The sequence below is a fragment of the Hesperophylax consimilis genome, chromosome 13 (assembly GCF_061612785.1).
Source record: "Hesperophylax consimilis isolate HC1 chromosome 13, BYU_Hcon_1.0, whole genome shotgun sequence".
Lineage (NCBI taxonomy): Eukaryota > Metazoa > Arthropoda > Insecta > Trichoptera > Limnephilidae > Hesperophylax > Hesperophylax consimilis.
Window position 1 is genome coordinate 24,395,402 of NC_142848.1, and position 23,567 is coordinate 24,418,968.

At 34.9% G+C, this 23,567-nt stretch overlaps 3 protein-coding genes across 3 annotated transcripts in view; 2 read left to right on the forward strand and 1 right to left on the reverse strand.

Annotated features, from left to right (window-relative positions):
* The window catches only part of LOC149418644 (adenylate cyclase type 10-like), a 63,691-nt gene extending 53,265 nt beyond the window's left edge, over window positions 1-10,426 (forward strand). The window contains exons 29-32 of the mRNA XM_089639138.1: window positions 919-1,084; window positions 6,093-6,344; window positions 9,274-9,412; window positions 10,180-10,426. Coding sequence (XP_089495264.1) covers window positions 919-1,084; window positions 6,093-6,344; window positions 9,274-9,412; window positions 10,180-10,323 — 701 coding nt within the window. The 3' untranslated portion in view covers window positions 10,324-10,426. The remainder of the gene's footprint in view (window positions 1-918; window positions 1,085-6,092; window positions 6,345-9,273; window positions 9,413-10,179) is intronic.
* A 138-nt stretch (window positions 10,427-10,564) lies between these two features.
* LOC149418645 (neuralized-like protein 2) lies at window positions 10,565-17,498 on the reverse strand. Its single transcript, XM_089638903.1, has 2 exons — window positions 16,641-17,498; window positions 10,565-15,452 (listed from the first exon to the last, which is right to left on the reverse strand). Exons 1-2 carry the CDS (start codon window positions 17,326-17,328, stop codon window positions 15,340-15,342), a joined length of 801 nt encoding a protein of 266 aa, XP_089495029.1. The 5' UTR covers window positions 17,329-17,498; the 3' UTR covers window positions 10,565-15,339.
* A 1,701-nt stretch (window positions 17,499-19,199) lies between these two features.
* Window positions 19,200-22,958, forward strand: LOC149418646 (uncharacterized). Its single transcript, XM_089638605.1, has 2 exons — window positions 19,200-19,869; window positions 22,441-22,958. Exon 1 carries the CDS (start codon window positions 19,462-19,464, stop codon window positions 19,843-19,845), a length of 384 nt encoding a protein of 127 aa, XP_089494731.1. The 5' UTR covers window positions 19,200-19,461; the 3' UTR covers window positions 19,846-19,869; window positions 22,441-22,958.
* The last annotated feature ends 609 nt before the right edge of the window (window positions 22,959-23,567 follow it).

Sequence of the window (23,567 nt, forward strand, 5' to 3'; positions counted from 1 at the left end):
ATATAATTTATTTCTGATTATGACTTCAAACTCTATCATATTTATATATCATAAAAATTGGCCCCATTTTGAATTTTTGACATTTGAACAGACTGTTTTAAATGACGATTCTCGACCCATCACTGATCAACTATCGAACATAGCAACATGACCATTGTGCTCGATTGCTCATCTTAATTTGATCAAAAGCTTAAACAGGCCGAGAATAGGCGTTTAAAAGGGACCATTCAAATGTCGAAAATTGAAAATGACGCTGATCTTCAATTTGACGGTCATAATACCTATGTTGAATCTGTCACATTTCTTTAGTTTAACTTTTGTTTGTGATGAACTTCAAACTCTCTTCTCCCATCTTGTTTTCAAAATCTATAAATCTATAATCAATTTATAATTTCTCTGAAACCCTTTTGTTACTTTCGAAAGAATTTTTTTTTCATGTCGTAATCAGGAACTCCCGTCCTATTTATTTATTTATTTTTTATCAATAATGACATTCTAACATAAATACCAGCATGTATTGTTTTAATGTTATAGTTGGTTTTAATAATTAAAATGATTTCCAAAATTTTCATTTTTTGGGTCTCCCCAAAATGCACCAAATCTGTAATGTGTCACCATTGACAAAGAACCCACGTTTTATTTCAACAGGCACTGTATTTTGTATGGCGGCATCGAGAGCCGAGACATTTTTTATTCTTAGGTTATGAGAGGATATTGTGTCAGCGCTCTATTAGCAGCAGACACATACCTGGACGGATGGCGAACCTCGTGCTGGAACTACGCGGAGCACTCTTTCAAATTGTCCAATAAATAACTGCTTTTAATATTGAAGAACACTAAGTAAAATGTCGGCATCTCGCCGTTACTGTTATTGTATTGTACCAGTTTCATAAAAATGTTAATTATTTCTAATTTTAGACAAAACATGGTACTATGCGAAAACTTTAGACTTTCACCTGGATGCGGGATACACACTTGAAACCTATGATTCCTATTGTAACTTTTATTTGGAACATGGAGAAAATATTATCAAAGAAAATGACCCACAATCTGGATGGCATTTTATTATTAATTTGTGGGTTAGGTATGTTTGAACACTGCTTTTTAAACGATTGTTCACGTATTGGTATTGCAACCAGAGCCGAATCAAACACACTACTCATACAGATGCGATGTTGCGTACAGTATGTTTCAAACTTGTTATTTGACTTCACAAGAACATTCCAGCGAAAATTAAATTTATTTATTTATTTATTAAACGCCATAAAAGGCTTTTACAATAATGTGATACATGAGATAATAAGTACACAGTGGTACATAGGCGAATATTAGTATTACATTTAAGAACACAACAATATGTATACAAAACGACATTGAAGGTGATACAGCTGAAATTTTCTTAAGGCATAGAATGCTACGATAATAGAAAGCACTTCATTTAAACAGGATAAAATATACAGAAAAGGTGACTTGCCAACAGATATAATCTAGCAAAATATTATAATAGCGCAAATAGTAGTGAGTTTATTGTTACAATCAAATTTATCTCCACTTGGCCACTATGGCCGGCGGGTATGGCAAAGTAGCTTCAACAATTCAGGGCTGTCAGAGACTTGACAATTAAAAATAACATTTTTCATTAAAATAATACATCCGTTAGCCAACAATACAAGACATCTGAAGCAAGTAGTTTATATAGATGCTATACATATACATTTCACATATATGTATATGTATATTAGGGTGTCCCAAAAAAATTAAAGTTGTTATTTTTGAACGCATACCCTCTAATTTTGTTTTAATAATGACAAAAGACTTATAAAAAAAATTTCGTTTACTTTGGACAACTGCAACCTGTGCCGACTTGCATCGAAAGATGTCAGTACTTGTACATTAAGACGCCAGCGAGCAAACGTGTTGATGAGCTTGTAGTAACTTGCTATTTTGTTAGTAAACGAAAATCACTCGTTCAGGCAAGATGTTGTTAGATTTACGCACTTCTAAAAAGAGTATATATTTTTAATAGGAGTCGTAAAACACCAAATATCGGGTTCTAAACTGCCATCTAATGGACAAGTTCTTGAAGTTTTGTTCTACAATATCCGGAAAGTGAATTTAACTGTCAATATATACCAAATATAGCCATAGTTGGTATTAAAAGCTGTGTTTGAAGTAAAAATCAGTCAAGTGACTACAAACCCTGACATAACACTCTTCAAAAAGTTTCGAGATAACTGTAAAAATGTTGATCCCGATAAAATTCAGAGCTACAGAGAAAATCTCACATTGCACCTAACCGCTTCCGAAATCGATGATTTGCTTGACTTTTACCGTACTGCACTGACAACTAAAATACTTGGGGATGACTATTGAAAGTTTTTAGAGCTCTGTGTGATAGTTTTAGGAGGAGATACAGCGAGAAAATTTAAGATTCGGCCTCCAGGTGCTCGATGGATGGCAAAGGCGCTTTATTCCTTGAAAATATCATTAATTTGTGCGCAATTTAAAATTACCGGAAAGGATAAGGCGGCACTTTTAGACGTTTGCCTGTTCATAGTAACATCCTATGTCAAGCCATGGCTACAATGTATTATAGCAGTTAAAGCACCTTACCAGGACTTGTGCTTTTTGAAATCGATGAAGGCTTAAGAAAAAAATGATGAAAACATCTCAATGGCAGCGTTATTTCTGTTCAGTAAGCAGTTATGGTACTTGACCGATGAAAGATCTATTTTATAGCTGTTTGACGACGCTGTGGATCAAATAACTAAAATAAAAATGCTCGAAATATCAAAAAAAATAATTTATCAACCCATGACAAACGTTACATCCCATCGAAGGAAGATCTTGATGGTAAATTGTATGGTAAGTTTATTAAGTAGTTTAAATTATGTTTTGTATTGAGGTTTTTGTTCATATCATAATTTAGTGACTTTTGTTTCAGAGAAAAATATTTACGACTTCATTTCAGTCAAGAGCAAGTATTTGTTTGATCGTCTGAAAACAGATGCCAGTTTTCTTAACGAATTACCTACGATATGGTCAAATAATGTTTCGTATCAAGAAGTCAGAAAGAAGGTGTCGCCGCTGAGGGTAGTGAATGATACAGCTGAAAGAACTGTTAAGTTAATGCAAGATTTTCATGGCTTAATCTCAATTTCGAAGAGGAACAAAAATAATTTTTGTTACGATGCGTTCAGGAACACCGGAAGATTTATCCTGACTGTAAAAAACAAACTATGAAGAAAAAATTTAATCAATAAACCATTTTTAAATATGAAATACTACATAATTGAACATTTGTGCATTTTTAAATTTTATTTATCCGACAAAAATGAAAGTTGAAAATCCTTCCATATTAACTTTGTACCATATGTTTGGCATCAAGTCGGCACGGGTTGCCGGTGTTTAATCAAAATAATATTTATTATATGAGTTATTGGGATCAAATGAAATAAAATAAGAGGGTATGCATATTTAAATTCATGAAAAAAAAATTCTTCCTTATGTCCTGGGACACCCTAATGTATATATGTGGAATGTATATGTATAAGAACATATTATATTTTGACCGGTCAGTGGTTGAGTGGGCATAGCGCTTGGGTCTCACCCGAGCGTCGCGTGTTCGATTCCTCGGCTGGCTAAGTCCTCCGTCACAACACAAAACACAAGCAACATTTTCGGCTTTCTGTGGTGGTAGTAGGAGATTTTCAAACATTGTTGTGTTATTCGTAACCCGGGAATGTTTGTCTTTCTTTTTAAAAAAAAAAAAAATATATATATTTTACACATAAAGAAGAACATGTCAGTATGATGCAGTACAAACAGACATTTAACATTTCACAAACATATCAGTTACATTCACAACCAAGTATTTTTGCCTTGATGCAAGACGGTGAGGTTTTGAAAATATCAAAAAGGTCTGTATACGTGTTGGCAGTGCGGTGAAAACGCGCCAACGGTGAATGATACAAATAGTTAGTGCTATGATTGTCACTGTGGAAAAGGTGGTGGAGTCGAGTTGATTTAACAGGGACACGAAAATTTATAACACTTAACATTTGAGGGCAGTCTATGAGATTGTTCAGTAATTTAAAAAGTATAAGAATATCAATAGTTCGCCGGGTAGAAAGAAGTGGTAGATTTAGACCAGACTTTAATGTATTGTAGCAGATATCTATTACAGGCTGTCTCAATTTGAATTGAACGTATCGAAGAAATTTTCTTTGTACTTTCTCCAAGCGGTGTAAGTTACAGGTATAAATCGGAGACCATACAGGAGATGCATATTCTAGGTGCGATCTCACAAGAGAACAGTAGAGTAATTTAATTGACTCAATGTTTTGAAAAGTCCTTGTGTTACGCATTACAAAACCTAGAATTTACATGGCCTTATTGGAAATTGTTTCACAGTGACAATCAAAGGTAAGTTTTCTGTCAAAAATAACACCAAGGTCTTTGATAAATGGTACTAATGCAATTTCATTATTGTTAATTGAATACAATATGGTTATTGGAGTCCATGAACGGTAAAAACACATGTGGTAACACTTTTTTACGTTTAGGAATAATTTGTTTATTTCACACCAGCTAGCAAGTCTATCTATATTATGCTGAAGGATAAGTGCATCACTTAAACATTTTATAATCTTAAAAAGCTTTAGGTCATCTGCAAATAGAATGAATTTGACATTTTCGAAACATAAAGATAAAGTTAATTTATAAATTCATATATATGTATATATACATTCATACATACTCTTCTATTATTCTGACTCTTGACATGGCCCGACTCAAGTATCTGATTCACTTGATCTTACCATGTCTTCCTCGGACGTCCCGACTTCTGACTCCTTTCTTCGCTGATTCGCTCTACATGCCCAAATCATCTAAGCGTCACTTTCTTAATCTTACTCATTACGCTTACATCAGCCTTGCATTATTTGCGGATCTCCATATATCTCACATGATCATACATGGTTTTACCACACATACGCCTTAGGGATCTCATTTCTACAACATTTCTTAGTAATGCTTCGCAAGGATATCGCAGCTAAAAACGTATACAGAGTCAAGAATACACACAACCCAAGTATTTTTTTTTTATATTAACTCCACACAGGAGGCCCTGAAGAAAATAATTTCCCTCAGGGCCTATGTCATCTTTGGGGATGCTGTGTGGAGGGTCTTTTTGTGGAGAGGAAGGAGTGAACATGGGTCTTGAAGACTTGAAGTATGTGTTATATCAACTCTAATTGCGTGACCTACAACTGGCCACAGGTAAAAATTTGGCCTGTACTTATAATATGAATACTGAAACATAAAAGGGTGTAAGTGCCATATTAAAGTAAGATTTTTTATGAATAAATTCCCTTTTTTCTGTCACTTACAACCTTTTGGAAACGAAAATGGTGTAAGTGCCAGAAAAAAAAAAAAGTTGTTTTTATTGAAATGAATCTATATAAATAAAAAGCAATGCTAGTATGTGTATGCCCTATAAACTCAAAAACTAATTTTTCTGAAAATTTTAAAGTATGTTCTTATTAGTGTCAGGAATGTTTAGACAGTGGTAAAAATGGTGGAAGAAGTTTATGACGTACGACGAAGACAACGCATTTACTCTGCACGGGAATTAAAGTCGATATAATATAGTGTAAGTGTTTTAATGGAAACAATATGGTATATAGTAGTGAATGGTAAAAAAGTCGGGGACATCCGAGGAAGACATGGCACGATCAAATGAAATAAAAATATGTATGCATAGTAAAATGTGGAAAATGTGAAGAATGAAGAAAGGGGTGTTAGGAGAATGTATGACGTGGAAGTGTTTAGCAGGAAAAGTCGAGGATGCCTGTGAAACAATTGTTAAAAGTAAACTTTTAAATTCCTTACAATACTATTCCCACAGTACAAATGCACCCGGTTTTCAGGACCAGAATTCATAACCTCAAAACTTTACTCCATAACCATGAGCAACACCGGTAAACATCAGCTAGTAGTAAATAAAACATACTATCCATTTAGCAAATAGTAGTTCCTTTTTCGGGCACTTACAACCTATTAAGTTTCCCGAATTCATTTTTTTTTTCTAGGTGTTTAAGGACCAAAGAGTGGGATACGACCGCAGTGTGGTTTGAAAAGGCCCAGCATTACAAGGACATAGTGTTCGAGGGGCGGGCTTATATCCAGACGGCCCTCCGCTTCTTCGAGGGCCTGCTACTCACTCTTGTCTTAGAGATGGATTCCAAAAACGAATACGAATACACAATCTCACTCAAATACGTTGAAGAATCTGTTGAGATTATTAGAAGGCAGATTCGTTTCAATAAACTGCACCAACCAAGGTATCAAAATATAATTCTTATGAAAACTAAGTCCCATAAATAAATATACCTTTTTATGCAAAATTCCTAGTCGCATACCAACGATGTAAGGCAGAAAAGGAAGTTGGGAGGGAAAAGAGAAGGTTAGGGGGTACCTGGCTATTCAATCTGGTTATTAAAAATGACTAAAATCATTTCGAGTAACCTTTCGATTCTGAACAGTGATATGATTCTTTCACCAGGGGGCCTACTCTGTATCTTTCGAAACTTTCCTGCCGCCGGTTTAGCCACGTCACAAATTAGTATTAACCCTTCCCATTACGGAGTTAAAAATTTCCTCGTCCCTCGGTACTTTAAATATTTATAGCACTGGTAAATATTTATATATTGTAATTAATTAACGAAATACATAAATGTATTGCGGAGGAATACCTAAAATTTGAACTCTGTCTATATTTGGTGAGATATTTTATTAATTAGACACAATGTTCGCTCAGTTGACAGCACCGGCAAGGAAAGGTTAAACCACGAACTTACTGGTTTGTTAACCCGAAAGATACAGAGTAGGTCCCCAGGACGATACTGATAGTATTTACTAATATGTCTAGTTATCGAAAGTACTAATTTCAGTTGTGCGTGAGTCCTGCGGGACACCTCGTGATTTTTAATGGGTCTGCGCTAGTAATACTATAATATGTACAGTAATTCCGCACGCAATACCTCGAATGCACATGAAAAAATTTGTTATGTTTTTCTGTCTCTTACAGTCCAACTCTGCGGAAACGAGACAGTGCAATCAAGTTGTTATATTACAAACGTTGTGGTATTTGGCTCTTGTCAGAGCGACTTGTGATTAAAATAAAGATTTTTTGTTATTCATTGAAAAAAATATCACTGGATACCTAATTGCTGTTTAAAGTCCGTCGGGTATGTCCTGATACACCCTGTTAAATAAAGGAACTGTTGTAACAGGTATCACTTTGTTTAATCCAATCGATTTCAATATACTAATCATTGAATAGAGAATAAACAGAGAAAGTGACCTTATATCCCTGAGAGAGAAAACAAATACATTACTTATTTGCATTGCATAGTCGCACCCTTCTCTTGCCATCACGCATCCCTTGTTAGACTGACTTGAATAGTTTCATCGCCTACATTCTTTTTTTTTTAAACTACATTGTCAAATTCCAATTGTCCACCCGGAATTATGCGAAATTAAAAAAAAAAAAACATTACTCTTACATGAAAACCTCACTTTTAATCTCGTTTATACAATAAAAAATTACAATATATTTGAATTAGAATAAGAAGAGAATAACAACAACAAAAATGAGATTTTTCATTCTTTGTTAGCGCAATATAAACGTTGATTTCTATTTACCTACACATATGTAAAACATTTATGTTATTAAAAAACATCACTTTCATTGAATTCTTATTAAATTAACGAGGTAACAGTCAATTAAAGAATAATGTGTTTGAAATAACCAAACTTTTTCAAGAACGTAATTACACGTGTTAGTCTGCGGAAAATCCAACATTGCCATTTCTTTGGGAGCCCAGTTAAAGATATTTTTTATTAGTACCAACTCGAATTTCATAGTCCTACAAAAACACTGTTTAATGAATGTGAAAAGGTTTTACTTTAGTAAGGCTATAAGAATATAATGTTAGAAAAATACTATTCAAACTGTTATGTCGTTATAATTATGTTTATTAGGTTATGGAGTAAAACAGTAAATTAAAATACATATTTTGAAAATTGATTATTATTTCTTTGATACTTCTTACTACAGAGTCCTAAGCTTGCCAGAAAAATTATTATACTTAAATACAATATTGTACATTGGATGAGACCCCACCGCATTCCCAACAGCGTTATAAGGAAACATGGTTTCCTCCGTCACCGCACACGTCAAGACTCTATTTTTTATTTATTTTACGAAGCTTTATTTTTTTAACTATTCTAGACCCTCCAATGTCCTGCAGAGGGGGTTAGCAAGCAGTATGCAAGTACTTACGTAGTTAATTTAATACTAAAGATACCGCAATCTGAAAATAGAAGAGTAACTAGAAGTCACTAGTTAAAAGTATTAGTTGTAAATCACTAGACATTAATCTTAGTTAGAAGTCACTAGCTATCAAACATAGTTATAATTCACTAGTAATAAGTTATAAATATGAGTGATAGGAATAGATTAAATGCACAAATTAAGTCATTAAGCACCCTTTAGGTGATTTTCTCACGAAAACGGCGCTATACAAATAATTCAATCATTATTACCAACAAGAGATAATTTAAAAGACAAAGACGGAGATATAAAATCAAATATGTAAGTATACAAGGTTATGAACTTGCATCATCGCGTACTCAAGACAGCTAAAGCGCTTTCGCCGGGCAGTCCCATCGAGAATGATCTCGGCGATCAGTTAGACCGCAAGCGAAACCCGTTTTCCATTTTGTGTTTTATTTAAATGGAATAAGTTATGTATGATATATTTTTTGTCGCCCCCAAATGTCAAGCCACTGAATAATAACCATGGAAACGGTCTGGCGTTGCCGCCATTTTGGCAGCCATTTTCGTGCTACTGTTTGGACAGAATTCTTTATTGGTATGCCAGGCCCTCTCTTATGTATTTTATTTGGTCGTAGATATAAATACAGAAGGAGACACCTTGGTCCCAATCTGTTGCTCCTTGGGAGTTTGAAATGAGAAGATAAAATTTGATTCTGTATACAAAAACAGAAAGTCACTGCGCAATGCTCCATTGATAAGTAAAAGTGACAACAGACATCTACTGACATTATTAGTGAGCAAATCATGGGATCATAGTTTCAAACTGTGTTTTTACAAATAATAATTTGAACAGATCTTCAAAATTATATTAAGTATAAGTTATTTATTCTGTATGTATAATATATTTTTATTTTAACACTTTGTTCTAGATATTATCTTCTAATGGCGTATTACCGTCACATCCTGTACAAAGATGAAAAAGTGGAGAAATATTTAGAAAAATGCCTAGCTGCCGGCACCGAATTGAACGTTGAAATTGTCGGTGATTGGGTTGAACATGCTAAAAAGGTATTCAACTATTTTGTGTTCATTTTGAAAATTCCTTAATACAGCTGTGTAGGCACTAAAGAGATAAACTAACAGAAGTTTTTTATGGGCTTTATGATGTAGGCAAAAAAAAATCTAGGTTAAAGATCAGATCAATAAATGCTGTTTACTGATCTGATTTAATTTTGTGATGAGAAGTTATTTTATAAAAAAAAATGCATAGTAAAAAATCAATCTGTAATAAAATCTTTGAGAAATGCTTATGTGTCCGCTTGCACATGCGTGATTGCCACCAAAAGTTGATAGAATGTATTATCATCGACAACGAGCGTATATGCCGAGTTTCAGCTCGATCGGATGTCGGGAAGTGGGTTAATTTCCGCTTCCAAGGTTTGTATTCACTCATTCACGAAAACAAAAGTGAAATTCAAATAGATGTATTATGTGAAAATGTTTATGCAATTAAGTTCAAACCACGTAATTCCATCTTTTTAAGAATGTAAAAACAAGCTTTTGAGTGGCTGATTCAAAACATTGATGAAAGGCCAAAGTTTTCCGCTAAACCCTTTTACAAAACAGAACAGACGCTGTTGAATAATCTTTACTGCAAATTTTTCAATATTTTATTTAGCCAAGTGAGCCGTTGGAAAAGGCTCGTGATTCGCACAAAATGGGCTCGCGGGCCGCGGGTTGCTCATCAATGTTTTACACCATACCACAGAAGAAGGTGATTCCTACAGAGGCAATGACTGATAACTTGTTTGTATAGCATTGTTTAAATTTTTCAGGGGTGGAACAATACACTAAGCCCTTTAGAAAGAGACCATTGGGTGGCTCATTGCGAAACCGGTTCGGAAATCCTTTACGGAGGGATGGATTCATCCAACACCATCCCCTATACCTTTCCATCGCCCAAGCAGAGATTTCGTTAGCAATTACATATTTACTTTTGCAAAATGAAAAATTGCCCCGCTTTCCCTCTTTTTAACAATGTATTCCATAGAAAATAAAATGAGGCAAATTTTAATAAGAAAATCTTTTATTCAATAAAAATAAAAACATTACAATTCATTTTTTTACATTCACTTAAATTAATCATGGTTTATTTCATATACTCAACCCATATCTTACGTAATATTGTATAATGTAGTACATTATATCAACAATATAATTATTAAAAATTAATAAGCATAATTAGGTGTGAACAAGACCAAATTAGCACTAATATCATAAATTTTGTACAACACTTTTCATTTCTGTACAAGTAAAATGTTACATATATAAAAAGAAAACAATCAAAACATCACATTGCAAAATCAACAAAACAACATAAATTAGAATCTATTATTTTACAATACAAATTCAATTTGAGGAATGTATATATAAGAAATAATGTGTAGCCGAAACGAGAGTAGACCTTGGTGATACTTAACAAATAGACTTATTAAAGAAGCTAACTCCATTTACTCTCGGTTACACGGTATTTTACAATAAGTGTACTTAACTGGAAAGAGGCCAATGCTACGAGGAAGTGTTTCCATTCAAAAATATTGCATTTGCAAAGCGTAACATATTAAAAGATGATGAAAATAATTTATTATTTCTTATCCAAAGTCCAAACTCGAAATGAGTCAGGCAACTACTAAATATCAATAGAAACTCTCTGAGGGTGTGTTCCCACTTCCGTTTATAAGTCAGACGATGTTTCATTTTAAAATGGGATACCCTGGTTCAGCAGTTCTTAAACTTTTCAGTCTAGTTACCCCTATGACCTAATTATTAATTACATGTTACACTGTCCTGTTAGCTGTAGAGGTTATAAGAAGTTGTTCTCTTATCCAACACGATTAATAGTCATCTCCAGCCCTTTTTGTCAGATGGAAGGCCAGCGCAATGCATCTAAAAATCGTTTGAATAAAATGCATTTAAAAATCGTGTCGGAACTCGTTCGCTCTTAGGTCTGTATGTATGGAGCTGTTCGCACTTGTTGCCAACATGCGCCTTACTAGACCCCGAACAGAAGTGGGAACAGCCCCCGAGGGAAATAGTAGGTCTATACTTCAAGAAACATACCCCTCTCAGCTATTGGGAATGGAAAGCAAACGAAACACAAAAAAAGAAGAATCAATTAATTTATGATGCCAATGCCCTGTTGACCTCAGGCCTTGGACTCATTGTGCCCATTTGACCTGATTCCTTCGACAGTAATCCGGTCCCTTTGATAAAGTACACCAAGGTTGTCATTGTAGTGGAAATAGAGCAGTGGATGTGAACAAACTTCCACAACATGTCATTGATTCTACTAATATAAACTAATTTAAAACTTGGATTCTTATTTGGAGAGAAGAAAGGATTAACTTATGTTAAATTTGAAAAACACAATTACTGTGAAATCAGATATGAGCGCATCAGCAGAATGTTGCCTGCTCAATAAATAATAATAATCTATTGGTGCTTTCGACTCCCTGTAGCTGCATGTGTTCCCCGAGGTGACGGTGTCCTGTTAATAGTCCTACTAGTTCCTTCAGTGAGTGCACTGTCCATATTGAGTGGCTGCCTGGTTCATCTAAGATTTGGCCCATTTACGAGTACTTTGGATTGTCTCATTCCGGATCCCCTCTCCCTGTTGAGACAGGAAGAAGGCTCAGACACCTAAGGAGTCATGTTATAGAACCAGAAAGCATCGCCCAACAGCCAGACTGGGTAATGTAAATACCACACATGAATCCTAACTGTTTCCAGTTGTCTGGAGCCAGTAGGATTAGAGCAATCCCAATTGTTAATTACAATAGATAAAATGTTATTCGAAAACCATACATTTTTTACATAAAACATTTTTAGGATTTCGTTCATGCTTTCGCTTATAACAAGATACATTGTTTATTTCACAATACGACATGCAATTCTATTTAATTTTTAGTCCTGCGCCAAATAACTGCATCCCATTTTAGTTGCTTAATGTTTTCAAGACGGCTCTCTCAGAACCAATTAAACTAAATACATTCACACCATTGTAGGTTTCAGGACAAATCATCTTCAACAAGAAAGGCTGAAGATTGAAAGATTTCCCGACCTTGGAATGACTGTTTTGTGGCATTTCAATTTGTCTCAAGTTCCAGAGCATCCTACCTGTGCCGTCTAACCTAACAATAGAAGAATATAATTTAACCATTTGCAGTATAACAATATAATATCTAGTTTTCAAAAATTTCATTTTAAACAAAAAAATGATGATTAAAAACCTTTACAGAACTTAAAATTGTACCAGTCTGAAGATTCCCGTAACTAATGAAATCAGTACGGCCTTAAATAAAAAAGAGGAATTTAGTAATACAGATCTTTAATCTACTGATAAGAACCTAGGTACAGACTCTCTCCGTAATCCGAGACTCGATTATCCGACAATTATTATAATTCGCCGTTATTTTTACTACTCGAAAGCACAAAATTTAACTCTTTAATTTTCCCATATTCGTATGTCAAATTTAGTAGTCCGCCGCGTGTTTTGACTGGAGCGCCAAGCTTTATACACTGACGAGTTGGGTTCTCTTACTCTTATACACTCAGTTAGTATACCGCCATGTAGCTTGCTTTCGCAGACCAACTTACCGGAGTCATTATTGTTGTTTTAGCACATTTCGGTTAGTCTTCTGTGTATTCTATCAACTGTAACATGTGTTTCTGTTCGTCTCGTTCCGCCACGGTTTTTGTTTGAATAAGTTTACATAATGGAGTCCTTCTTGCAAGCGTAAACATGACATAACTTTAAACCACAAAATGTAAATTTTACAAAAGATCGATAGCGGTTTTTTTACGAAATACCTGTTTTAATTTTTAGCATATTTTGTATGCATGCACTATAATCCACCGCTTTCACTAATTGGACACTTATCCAGTTTTTGGGGTGGGGGATTAGTGAAAGAGTACTGTATATATATTATTTACAGAACGAAATTAACAGTGACATACAAAAAAATACACAATAAAATAACGCTATTGCTAATAGAATACCGGTTAATAGATATGCTAGCTAGTCCTCCATCATTGCACAAGCATCACGTAGAGGAAGGAATACAAATACACACAATATAAACTGTATCAAGTAATATTTCTAATATAGAAACATGAAATTTGTAAATTGAACAAAATAACATATCTATCTAGTTACTTTCGCGCACAGGCTTCCAAGCTGATAGTGTAGGGCACAGCAAATTATTTAAGATATATTTTTTTAAACTATAATAATGCCAACAACAAAGAATCCCATGACAGAAAAATTCAAAATACATAAAAGCTACCCTTGTAATGTCGCATTTATAATTAAGTCTTAATATGTCACAAATTATTTAATTTTAATTCATTTATAACTTACTACAGCTATGTTATAACTTTGCCCAGTCTACTCACCAATTTCCAGTTTAAAGCATTAACTTAAATTCTGTACAAACATTCGACTAACAAATATATTTTGTCTTTCACTTTTTTTGATGGCTTTTAATAATAATTAATAAATTCAAAAGTTTCTTATGTGAAATAGCTTACATACTTGAATATAAGAAGCACACTTAAGTAACCATCGATTTAATTTCTTATATAATGTATTAAACAGTTCACTACCACAAAATTTCGAGGATGTAAACAAAAACTAAAATCAAATATTTCCAATCGGGACCGGTGGCAGCTAACGGGTTAAATAATGTTTGGGGCATACTTAACTTTTTTTATTGTTTTCAGAGCTTACAAATATGCTTACCGGATTCTGGATGCGAATAGAAAAATACATAATTAATTTTTCACTCATCGTTACTTGTTTGTATTAGAATTCAACATGTTTCTGTTCCACAGAAAAATATTTTAAAATGTTTTACAATTAATCACAATGGTTCCTACCACAGAAGAGGTACACATATAAATAATACTAAATAGAAGTGCCTTCTATGTAGATTTGAATGGGAACCAATGTCGCCAAATGACACAACACATTTTGACTGTTGGATCGAGACAGTTAATCAAATTTGGAATTCCGGTAAGCAATCATCATAAACAAGATGCAAGACTCCGCGCAGAAAAATAAAGCTCGTTAAAGTAAGGTAACAGTCTGCAGCGCAGTCTATTGCGGGACTTTTCAGCAGAGGATCTCACGGTTTATGTTGATTCCTTACACTTACCGTTCCATGGGACGACGGGCTTCGTCTTTTTTACTGCCTGATATCATAATGCAATTCCACTTTATTTGAATGTCAGACAGTTGTTTACCTGAATTCTTATTGATATTTTATGTTTAGCCGAGTAGGTCCCTACTCCAAGAGTGGATAAATGTATTTAAATATTGTTGTGTCGAATTTTCGATTTTTTGTGATTAAGAATTTAGAAAAAGAAACTAAACCTTTAATGAACAAATCGCAAACTTCTTCATTTAATAAAATATCACATTATTTTCTCTTTTTAATGTAACATTACCAGTACACTCACTGAAATGATAAACTGATAGAAATGTATTGTAGGCGTATACGTTTGCATGAGTTGGCTAATTTTTTCCTTTGATTCGGTGAAACAAATCAAACAATTTTAGTTGTGGGAATTTTTAAAAACGTAAATATTTTTGCTCCAAACACAAAATATATTATCTCCAATTTAACGATAGTATGAGATGCGGCCTATCTTTGTAGTTAAGTACCTGCATTTAATTTTGCACGTACATGCTGAACAACACGACTTTTAAAAAATATGGGAACTAAATGACGGCTGCGGTTGAAATTGTACTGAGATTCAAATGGTTAAGTAGGTACTCACTGAACCTGATGATTTTGAGATTCAGTTTGTCTCTGGTTCCACAAATAAACTTTAAAATTAGCATAGATACATATAATTTCATACACATCACAATGGTTCCCGCGAAGAGATGTCAATTTGGGAAGGAGATTCATATCTTTGAGGTTTAGCCATTTCTAAGCTTGAAGTAAGAACTCTTTCATACATTTTGGCAGGGGCAGGGATTTGACTGACTGGAGATCAACATACTGAAGAATTGCATCGCGGCACACGTTTTGAAGGGATTTTACTGAAAGGAAATTGAACATTTCATCAATATAACACACCATGCATATATTTATCTGAATTTTTTTTTAAATAATCTTGGTTTCAACTTAACTGCTACAAGAAACAACTATTTAAATCTGGGAAAAAAATAAGTTATTCGGTTCTTAGTTATCGGTTATTTTAATAATTTAGGCGTATTTCCCATTGACATCAGAAGAGATAGATTTGCCCTTACATGAAATCCGGGTATTGTTGCGAGGAGCTGGAGATGAACCACGTAACAATCATTTAATTTAACAAGGAGAGTTCCAGCATGTCTTGAATAAACGACGACATCGTTCGTACACGGCGAGCAAACATCAAAATAACGCGACCTACCGTGGAAAAGTAAAGGTCGCTTAAGTAAGGTAACGGTTTGCAGTGCAACCCATAGTAGTGTCTGAGTGCGCTTTTCTAGCTTTTGTGTGACAATCCTAAATATATGTATCATGGGCTGGAAATGGACTTGGCGTGCATGTGTCGCTTCCCCGCTCCTCATAACATGGTTTGTTCCCCTCACCCTTATCTTCCTATCTACCGTTCCTCATGTCTTTGGTATTTCCTAACCATCAAACATAACTTAGTACAAACGTTAGATGAAACATGGTGGTCGCACGTGAAATTTTGAACTTTGATTGGGAAAAAATGCAACTTAAAAGCATCTTCTAATATCTCCCCCGATATAAAAAAGTTGTTTCTTATAGTTAACGTGTTGAAACCAAGAGTTATTTTTTTTTTTTTAAATTGCATATAAAGCGTGAATTCAGCAACATACAAAAATAACCTAATTTAAAGAAGCAAAATAACAACAACAAAAAACAACCCATAACATAACCAATATAACACATATATAAGTCTGCCTTCAGTCGCATTTCATGGAATTAAATGATCTTGAATTTCCCAATATAATTAGCACTGAGGGAAGTAATAAATATATTATTTTTAGAATGCAGCATTAAATTTGGTAGAAAGATCTATAGCTCTGCGACGAAATCAGATAGTGGAGATTAAAAACAATGTTAACTAGATGTATTGTAGATAAAGTTGTAAAGCTTATTGGCAATTAACTGAGTGACTAAAAAAGAATGCTTGACAACAATTGGCAATAAACTGGGGAGTCTATCCCAAGACCGAATGAATAGTTTAAAAAAGGGAATCAGTCAGAACTTACCTCCATAAAGCTGGACGATCTTAACTTGTTTAGTAGTACCGTAAACGTCAACAACCGCATGCAGCGGGCCCTTCTTGTACGGTATATCTTTGGTGCAGGGACCTTGATCCTCACCGTTTATGATGAAATGCATTTCTGCCAAATCATTTTCATCGCCTCTCTGCTTCCTCAGTGGCACAAAAAACACTCCGATCCTACTGCCCGTGTCGGTGGGAAGGATATCCTGGGGCATGCCGCTCTGCGTGGGCGGTTTCAAGACCAACTTGGATATGTAGCCTCTCGGGGTTCTTACTGCGTGCCCATCTCCCAACACAGACTGCCTACTATCACTGTCCACCCTCTGCGAGTTTCCTTGATTGACTAGTTCAATTAACACATTGTTCTGAGTTTTAGATATCGGGAATATCCAGGATGTGCCCATGTTGGCTAGATCCGGCAGGGCGTACTGCGGCAGTCCGCGGTCCCCGATTGCCGCGGTCTGCGGGTCTATCAGCGTCAGGCCCAACCTCATGTAGCCGCTCCATCCTCTCTCATTCATCTCTATCTCGACTAGAAATATCTCCCCCGGCAACAGGGGCTTCTCACTAAAAGTCAAAGCATTTGCGAAACTCGTTTTTCTGTACGCAACCGTGTTGTCTTCTCGGAGAATAATGTTTGACCCATGAAAGGGATGGAATCTTGACAACATTTTAGATGTTTCACAAGACGCACCGCACTATATATATGGAAATCGTTTGCGAAGCGTACTTATTTCGCCCATGTTATAGAAATTAAACACAAATTACTGTACGTATGATTATAAAAAAATGACGTTCTCGAATAGTAAATATTTTTGACTTTTTACTTTATCTGTGACTTCCAAACCAAAGAAAAAAATTTATTGACAGTTAGTGGCTAAAACAAATGCAAGGAAAATGATTATTTTTGAACGACAACATTTTTTCTTTAAACTGGACACACACGTGGGAGATTTTAATTGGACCGGTCGCATCGTTTACACGGTCCAAATTAGGGGGATACGCACGACCGAGCCGATCCACACTGAGCCAGGCCAGTTTGATCTATGTCATCATCAAGTAGTGTAGATCTCCAACTTGCAAACTGAAATCGTATATGGGTACATAAAACAGTTTTTTCTTCACAAATATTCAACAATGGTTTATCTAAAATAAGTACTTATTAAAAAATATTAAAGGTAAAACAAGCTTTTTTCCTCAAATATTCATTATAATTAAGGTTTATTTAAAATATGTTGTAGTGAAAATATGGTAAAAATCAATAAAGCAAAGAAATCTGTTAAAAACAAACTTTTTGTTATAATGCATCTGTTTTACAATGTCTTTAAAAATATGGTTTGACTGAGGATTGAACCTTCTTATCCAGGTACTGGAGTCGACAACTCTACCAATACCGATTGGGTGGGACCGACATAAATTTCATATATTAATTGCTGTAATGTCATCCGATTTCAGAGAAATGTATTTATATATATATATATGTAAAGAAAATTTGTGAATACAGTCCCAACTGTCTCGATCCGTCTGGATCGCCTAAGTCTATGGCATTTCCGATCGGGGTATGTTGTGAGGCTGAAAGTAGCAGTGAGGGGAAGGATATAGTGAATAGGAAGGTAGGGGTGTACCAGGCTATTCAGATCTGTATGCTATTCATCAAATAAGCTAAAGCCATTTCAAGCAACGTTTCAATTCTGAATGGTGGTCTTACACCAGGGTGATACTGAAAGTATCTTCCACTCTGGAACATACCGCAAATATACTAGGGTAAGGTGCGGTAACTTCGGGAAATGATTCTTCATTATTTTAGAAGTAAAAAAAGATAAATAAAAAAACTCCAATATTTTAAGGTAATTAGTAGATTAAAAAAGTTGAATTGTTGGTTTGGGGAAATAAATATTCTTCTTTGGAAAAATATTTCAGTATTAGAAAATAAACATTGGAATTTCGAAAAAAGTTGTGTTTATTATTTCTTTTTTACTTCTACCATCATGTAAAATCACCCCACAAAGTTATCGCACTTTACCCCGGCCACCTGTATATTATTTTTAATTAATTAATTGTGAAATAACACAAATTCATCAAATAAAATTGGATTATTACGCCGGGATTTGAGCCCGCGACCTTGTAATAGCTAGTCAAGAGCCTTACTCCGCAACCACGGAGGCCTTCAATATATGTAGGCGTGTGTGTACGCGATTGCCTTTCGTTGTCATCGACAACGTGTCTATCTGCTGAGTTTCAGCTAGATCGGATGTATGGAGTGGGTTAATTTCAGCTTACAAGATTTGCATTCATTCATTACCAAAAACAAAAGTGAAATTCAAATAAATGTGTTCAAAAAGTATTTTTTTTTATAAATTGAACAAAGGCTCATATAAATAAAATAGCTTCATATTTCAGGCCATACCTCCCTTCTTTTCCCCATGGGCTGTCCGATTCGAGGTCTGAATTCATACTCATACTGAACAGATTTTGGAATGCGATTCGTACACACACGGCAGAGTCGGCGAGCCATTGGCGCGGGTAGCGCGGGGATTTGCTACATACGGCTGAACCGAACCACGGCTCGGTTGATTTTGCCGAAATATAATCCGAGCCATTAGAGTTTTCGCACGAACGATCAGTTTTGGCTCGGCGCGATGCCATTTGACTCGTTAACTGCGTCGTGTGTGTCCAGCTTAACAAGATAAAATAGTTCAGATCTGAGATCCGAACATAACCTAGAATTTTCTTTTGACAGTTCATCTTCATTTTTTCGTGTTAAATATCGCTTTTTATTTATCACAGAACAATATCTAGCCAAAATGAAGGTTGGTGCAGTATTATTAAGAAATAGGCCTCGACTGCCGCAAAATGAAAACAAAGTTCCATTTGTTGCACTATTACCTCTTGAACTTAAAAAGTCAATTTCTGGCAAAGAAAACAGAGCAAGTCAGGTGGCCTGCCTAGAGGAGATGGCTGTTATGTTTTCATGCCTGAAAGCCAACGAATTTAATGAGGCACTGTGTCCCAAAGAGGTCGGCGGATTCCAGAAGTGCTATAGCATGCACAAGCAGTCTGAAAGCGAGAAGCGTGAATTAGATAAGAAAGGTCTCCTGGTTCCCGGAGAGAGAAAACTGGGATTTAGACCGGTCAACAAAGTATTGAAAGAATACCCTCCTGTAAAACCCCCTGTAACCCACAAATAAAACATTACACAGCCATATATACAGGTGAGAAAAATACACTTTTATAATCATTATTTCTTGATTTAACCCATCAGAATAGAATTGCTGATATTAATTATATCCAGACGTGCAATTGGAGCAGTCCACTCCGGGCGCCGAATTGCCAAGGAGCTGATAATACCTATCACCTGAAACAGCGCCCTCCTTAAGGTTTTTACTAGCGCCGTTTGGCTCAGGGCCTTCAAAACGCCGTCAACAGTGAAATATTATTATTGTTAAATATACGGAGGAGCGCCTCATCCAACCACATTTTCCACAATCATTTGTTTATGTCATCTTTTTAATGGTGCAAGTTTATGTTTAAAAATAAACGCCAATATTTAACTGTTGCGTAAGGGTTTTATTTTTACATATCCACAGTAATAACGGAAAGTTTCCAAACTAATTTGGGATAATAGACATTCAAATTAATAGACGTGCCAATCAGGGAAAGGGGAACAAACATGTAGTGCGGGAGCCGGCGTGACGGTCCAACTTCGGGTGATTTGTCAATAAATGAAACCTGACAGTATACAGGCAACTCGCATTATAATATCACCATTCGGTCATCGAAAATAAAATCTGCTTACGAATTACTACTTCTTTTTACAATGGCACACAAATTGCTGGCTGCATAAAAACTTAACTATATACCCCATATCTGGTAAACCAAAGTTTCCCAAAGTTCAATATTTTGTTCAACTATTTAGTATAAAATAAGGTCACTATCCGCATCTGTCTGTTATTCTAAACTACGTAACAGATTTTGATAGGATTTTCACTATCATTTAGAGAAATTCTTCCAGAAGGTTTATACACGGTGTCCGGAAACTCGTAGTACAAGCGGGAAACTGGAGAATCTACACCACATGGGGAACCCAAAAAAACATAAAGTTTTTTGATTTGAGCACTTTCAAAAAAAAAAAAAAAAAACCAAAAAAAAATATTTTTCGGCTATTTTAGGGTTAAAGTTTTTTCTGGTGTTTAGGGTTGAATAACAGATGTTTTAACCCTGCAGAGCAGAAATATTTTATGATTACACCGGGTTAAATGAAGGGTGATTTCAAAATAATGCTTCAAATCCGAGTTTCTTCATTTGTTTTACTTTCAAATAGTTTTAATTAGTTGGGTACTTTGATCTTAAGTAATAATTTATAAGAATTTGATTAAAAAAAAAAAAAAAAAAATCAACTTCAAACTCGATTTACTCGATAACGAAAGCTCAAATAAAAAAAATATATACTACAAAATCGACTCCAAATGTGATGTAGATTCACCAGTTTCCCGCTTGTACTACGAGTTTCCGGACACCCTGTATATACATAAAACATGCACATTATCGGTCGGTGGCCGAGTTGACATCGCGCTTGGGTCCCACTCAGGCGTAGTGTGATCAATTCCTCGGCTGGCTAAGTCCTCCCTCACAACACAAGCAACATTTTCAGCTTACTGTGGTGGTAGTATTATCAGGTTATATTCAAATATTGTCAGGTTATTCGTAAACCGGGAATGTTTGTCTTTCTTTTGAAAAATGAAAGTAGAGAAAAAATCTATGTTTTGTAATTAAGTTGTAAAAAAATATTTTTGGATGTTTACATTGCTAACGCTGGCTAAACCTTACGAGGTACATCAAAATAATGTACTACGAAATTGAATATTTTTAAAAGGGCTACAAAAAAGTCCGAGATGGTATATGTCTAGAATAAGGATAACCCCCAGCAACACCGGGTACACGTCTGCCAGTGTGTTATAATTTACCCACCTCGCTCAATTTTAGCGTCGCTACGCCGGGGATTCGTTTAGAAACGAACATTCAGATCCTGCGCAGAAAAGTCCCACAATGGATTGCGCTGCAAATCTTTGCCTTTTTTTTAAATTTTTTTTTTTTTATGTGAGACCTCACAAGAGTGTCCCTGCCTGTGCAGTGTACAGGCAGGGGAACTATGTCACCACCCGGTTGGGCGGCGTTGTGAGGCGGAATAAGGTAGGGGCTGTAGGAAGGGATTTGTTAATGCGGGCCTTGAAGAGGCTCGGATTATAGGAGGGAGGAAAAACAGATGCCGGTAGCTCGTTCCACATACGAGCCGACTTACACAAAAACGAGTCGTAAAAACGGCCCGTTCTCATGAAGCCAACGTCAATCGTGAACGGGTGTTCAGTTCGTCTCCGTTGAGTTTCGCGCACGTGCACCGGTGCATCAGGAATCAATGCTGCTAGCTCCTTGGAGCAGGCTCCATTGAAATACCTGTAGAACAGACACAGCATGCCTACATTGCCTTACTTTACTTTTCTATGCATGGTATGGTTATTTCGTTGTGCACTCTTCGATGGTCAATGTCTGATGTCCTCCAACCTTTCTGGTGCCAAAAATATGGCCTACAGCTTGTCGAAATGATACCCAGACTCCATGTTAGGACGAGTCTATTAATTTAAATGTCTATGGGGATAACACATTAAATTCCAAATTATTTATTTATTATTATGAATACTTCATATACATTATTGACCGTATGACCAGGTGGCAATTTCTTCCAACCAACCTACATTTTTGTAATAATTTTATTTTATTTTTTCTAGGTATTTTAGAGAAATTCAAAACCAAATGAAGAAGTGCAGCAAATGCAGCATTATTTTTTTTCTCATTATTTTAGAATAATGTCAAATAAACCTGGACTTTTTTTATTAGTTTGAAAATTGTGAACTTGTCCTAAAAAAACATTTCTGAAAATGCTGTTTGAAAGAAACCACAAATGGATTCTATTTATCAAATAAACTGATCACATTAATTTTAATTAAGGATGGGTTGTTTCGGAGAATTTGAACAATTCATCAAATTTCAACGTTCATTTACAAGTTCTGTGAAAGATTTTTTCAAGTTCTATTTTTATTTCAGTTCTGTCAAGCAACTAGCCTATAATGATATAATAACAGAACTTAAATAGGACTTTCACAGAACCCGAAAATGGACGTTGAAATTTGATGAATTGTTCAAATTCTCCGAAACAACCCGTCTTTAGTGTTATATTCAATTGAGTTAGTTTCATTCAGCTATATGTATTAACATAATATGTACAATGTACAGGTTTATAAACAAATAAAAGATAAAATTAATTTTAAATGGTTTTATTTATAAAATAAGTATACATAATATAATATAATGTCAGAGGTTAATTACTGTGAATAGGTAACTCCAAAATTAGCTTCTTTGAGTTGCACACAAAACCAAACCTTTATTTCATTTCCCATGTATGCCACAAATAGTGATGGATGGGTTCCCGATGATACATATTCCCGAAACAGGGAATATTACGAGAATATTCATCTAAATAGTGAAATATCCAGGCTAACTAATGAGGTTGTCTCCTACATTGAAATTTCATGTTTTTTACAAATGTATAATATATATTTGGCAGCAGATGCGTTTGCCCAGCATAATTTAAAATTAATTTTACTGTCATTATTAACTTAATTTTTTTAAAATTTTATTTAAGAAACAAACTGTCATTTATATATTTAGCATAAACATCAATTATTTACAATATTAGACAAATAATGTTCCATTAATTCTAGCCGTTGATTCAATATTTGCACCTATACAATATATATTTATAAATGACAAAGAAATATAAAGAATAAACATTATAAAAAATTCAAAAATGTTTTAAAAACAATTAAAGACAGTTAGTAGTAATACAGTTTTCGCA